The sequence below is a fragment of the Helobdella robusta genome, assembly GCF_000326865.2.
Source record: "Helobdella robusta unplaced genomic scaffold HELROscaffold_22, whole genome shotgun sequence".
NCBI lineage: Eukaryota > Metazoa > Annelida > Clitellata > Rhynchobdellida > Glossiphoniidae > Helobdella > Helobdella robusta.
The window spans coordinates 2,023,568-2,028,038 of NW_008704170.1; the positions used below are offsets into that span (position 1 = coordinate 2,023,568).

General features: G+C 35.1%; 1 protein-coding gene across 1 annotated transcript in view; it reads right to left on the reverse strand.

Annotated features, from left to right (window-relative positions):
* Positions 1-1,722, reverse strand: part of HELRODRAFT_78081 (hypothetical protein) — a gene marked incomplete at both ends in the record, with an annotated part of 3,189 nt that extends 1,467 nt beyond the window's left edge. Inside the window, one exon of the mRNA XM_009018712.1 lies at positions 1,537-1,722. Coding sequence (XP_009016960.1) covers positions 1,537-1,722 — 186 coding nt within the window. The remainder of the gene's footprint in view (positions 1-1,536) is intronic.
* Between the last annotated feature and the right edge of the window lie 2,749 nt (positions 1,723-4,471).

Sequence of the window (4,471 nt, forward strand, 5' to 3'; positions counted from 1 at the left end):
ATTATTAGGACAATGATGATGAAGATGACGACGACGATGATGATGAAGATGATGATGAAGATAGAACATGATGCCGATCATGAGGATAATAATAATGATGATGACGAAGATGATGATGAAGATGATGAAGATGATGAAGATGAACATGATGACGATGATGATAATAATGATGACGAAGATGATGACGACGACGACGATGATGATAATAATAATGATGATAAGGATGACGAAGATGATGAGGATAATGATGATGAAGATGACGATGAAGATGACGACGATGATAAAAATTGTCAGAGAGAGGTCAAGACATAATGACTACAAGCGAGTGTCTGGGCGGGTTTTGTTTTAAAAACGTGAATCTACTGTTTCAATTTTAATTTATCCTGGCATTTATGACGGCCACGAGTGAATGAATGAATGAATAAACAAATGAATGAATAAATGAACGAACGAACGAACGATTGAATGAATGAATGGATGGATGAATAAATGGATGAATAAATGGATGAATGGTGATTGATTAAATGAATGAAAGATTTAAAAAAATGCATATACAATTATACAAATATATTTACGACATTTACATCACGTACGTATGTATGTATGTATGTACATGTACGTGCATATTTGTATGTATGTGTATATGTGTGTGTACGTGTGTGTGTACGTGTGTGTGTATGTGTATTTTTGTACAACATACATGTACACATCATCGTCATCATCATCATCATCATCATAGTTCATCTGTCGTACTAATGGATTGTGACTACCTATATAAAGGTGACTTTCTTCACTTTTTCATTTTTCGCTTCCATTTCTCTATCTTTCCATCATTTTTCATACAAATATATATACTACTAGAGCTACAGCTACTGCTACTACTTTTACCACTACCACTACTACTACTACTACTACTACTGCTACTACTGCTACTACTACTACTAATACTACTACTAATACTACTAATACTATCAAGAGCAAACAAAATCATTTAACTTTCACAAAAATATTTTGAATGTACTAAAATTATGATGAAGTCAACACTAGACTAGAAGCAGATGCAACATCAACAATTGTTGAGGCCGCTTTTGCAACACCAACAACAACATCAACAACAACAACAACAACATCAACAACAGCAGCAACAACATCAACAACAACAACAGCAACATCAACAATAGCAACAACTACAACAACAACAACATCATCATCAGCAGCAACTACAACTCGCCAGAGTAGAAGACTGAAATTGAAATCCCCATGCCCAACCATGTTTGCATAATCTATTTGCTACTGGAAAAAACATCACGCAACATACATACATACATGCATACATACATACACACACATACATACATACAAACAAACAAACAAACACACACATATACATACATACACACTCATACCTAACAGACACCCATTTCCAAGCATACATATCTACTAAACAAGTAACATACATACATATTTAGTACACACGTATACACACACATACATACATATACACACATACACACACACATACATACATACACTAACCTGTATTCTAGCTTCATTTAACTTCGTTATCCTTGCTAACTCGTCTCTGACGTAGATATCAGGATAATGGGACTTGGAGAATGCCGATTCCAACTCTTGCAACTGTTCCTGTGTAAAAGTCGTCCTATGTCGTCTGCGGGCTGGCGTCGGACACGAATGAACCGGGTTCAAACCCCCGTGATTCATGTTGGATTGGTTGTGATTCAGTGACGAAGACGACGATGATGAAGAGGACGACGATGACGTCGATGTTGACGATGATGTTGATGATGATTGAATTTGCTGTTGTTGTTGTTGTTGATGATGATGTTGTTGTTGTCGATGATGGTGGGGTGGTATGTCGTGTGCGATATTTGAAAAATGGTTGTTGTTGTTGTTCAATGCGTTTGTTGCGCATACCCTGTTGCTGTTGTTGTTGTTGTTGTTGTTGTTGTTTTGCATTTGCGATTTATGATAACAGTTCATGTTTTTGCTGCCATTTGTTGACGTTGGTTTAACATGTGTTGTTGTTGTTGCTGCTGCTGCTGCTGCTGATAATGACGATGATAAAGAGGAGGAGGAGGATGTTGTTGTCTGTGTGTCGCGAACATTTTCCGCTTTGATCTTCTTGAATGACGAGTCTGAATGTAGGAAAAATTAATTTGTCTTCTTTGTATAACTACTCGTTTATAATAAAAAGTTACAATTTGGTACTTAACATAATTAATAAAACTAATTAGATCTAGTATTATGCTAATGAAGATAGTGTTTGGTTCTGATTAGTTGTTAACTACTGATAACCACGTCTCGGATTAATCTCTTAGATGAACCTCAGTGACCATCTCGCTACTGTCTCTCATTAATTCTTAACTTACTCGACCTGTTTCGAATCGTAAAATGGGTGAACGAAGCGACGAAAATTTACAGCAACCCAACTAAAAGTATAGACAACGTTTAAGTTGGCAACAATTTGATGAAAGACCAAGAGCAAAACCACGGCAGAAATTGCAGATAAACTAAAACAACTCATCGCTAACAACAAAAACATTAATAAAAATATCTACACAATTAACAACAACATCACCTAAAACGCCAACAAAAACCACACAAAGACAACTATTTACCGCCACTAGACAACATTTTAGTAGTAGCAGCAGCGATTTGTGGCGACTGACGGCCGGAGTAATCAGAAAGCGACGACGACGACGACAATGATGACGACGACAACGAAGATTGACGTTGTTGGTTATGTTGTTGCTGCTGTTGTTGTTGTTGTAAAAAAGGTTGCTGTTGTTGGTGTTGGTGTTGATGGGGATGGTGCAGATGAGGATGTGGGTGAAAAAGGTTTGAGAGAGGGGGTGTCGTTGTTGAAGAGGGAGGGGGTTGTTGCAGGGACATGAAGCCCCCAGACTCCAACATCGAGTGGATTTTGTAGTCATAATCTTGTTTGAATACTGAGTATTTAAGAAAATTTTTAAAAATAATTTTTTAATTTAATTTAATTTTAACAACATTTATTGACAACAACAACGACAACAGCAACAATAACAGCAACAACAACGACAACAACAACAACCCGTATTTTAACATCAGCAAAACAGCTTTATTAAAACTAATATTTCAACAACAATCACAACTAATACTAATGCTGTTTAAGCCGCAGCTGCAACAACAACAACAACGATGATGATGACGTCACCGCCAGCAACAAATATATTTCATAACGGTATGAATTGCGATAAAACTGAAACAACTACCCAAGCCATACGTATCTACATTTTATTTGACAACAACATCAACAACAACGACGACGACGACAAAATCGTCTCTCGCTCTTCCAAACAAAACAACAACAGCAACAACAATAAAAATAATAATAATAGACCTACCCTCCTCCATAATACGAATGCCGTTCTGGAATTTTCTCTAACGATTTAATGAAATTTTCGTTGATTTTCTTTATATACCTCGGCCGTCGTCAACGCAGTTTCCCTTTAACAAATGAAATTATTCAATTTCGTAAGCTCCGCCATCTAGCCTACATTCTTAACCAATCAGAGAGCCGGAATATAAATATGGGCGTAACCTACCGGCCAATCAGAGACGTTGGCGAGAGAGAGAGAAATTCATTTCGTACGACTTGTTGAATGATGTTGAAAATGCGTTTGAGGAAACTTTTTTTTTTTCATCGTTTCTTTCGTGGAAATAAACAAATTAAGAGGAGAATTAATTAACAATTTTGTTAGTTTACTTGTTTAAGTTGCAGAAATCTTATACAGTTTTTCTAAGAGACAAAGCTAGATGTAGCGAAGAGACAAAGCTAGACGTAGCGAAGAGACAAAGCTAGATGCAGCGAAGAGAAAAAGCTAGATGTACCAGAGACAAAGCTAGACGTAGCGAAGAGACAAAGTTAGATGTAGCGAAGAGACAAAGCTAGATGTCTAGATATAGGGAAGAGACAAAGCTAGATGTAGCGAAATAAGTAGTTGAAAATTTCACATTTTCAACTATTATTTTTTCTCTCAAAGTTGGAAAATAAATTGAAAAAAAACAATCAAATTATCTAAATGAGGTTATCGTGGAATTAAATTTCTTTAAACTATCAAATAGGTTTTTGATCTTAAACACATACAAAAGCACATAACATTGCTAATCAAATATCATCCTAGTATTGCCTATGTAATCCAGATATATATATATATATATATATATATATATATATATATATATATATATATATATATATAGAGATAGAGAGAGATAGATACATAGATACATACACGCATACAGACAAGCAGACCAAAAATTAGATATATACAAATACATTGTTTTAACAATTATAAAATATATAAACCTATACAAAAATACATATCCAGAAAAATATACACAAACACATAAAAACATCTTTAAAAATATATATGTGTGTGTATGCATGTGTACGTTTGTATGTATATGT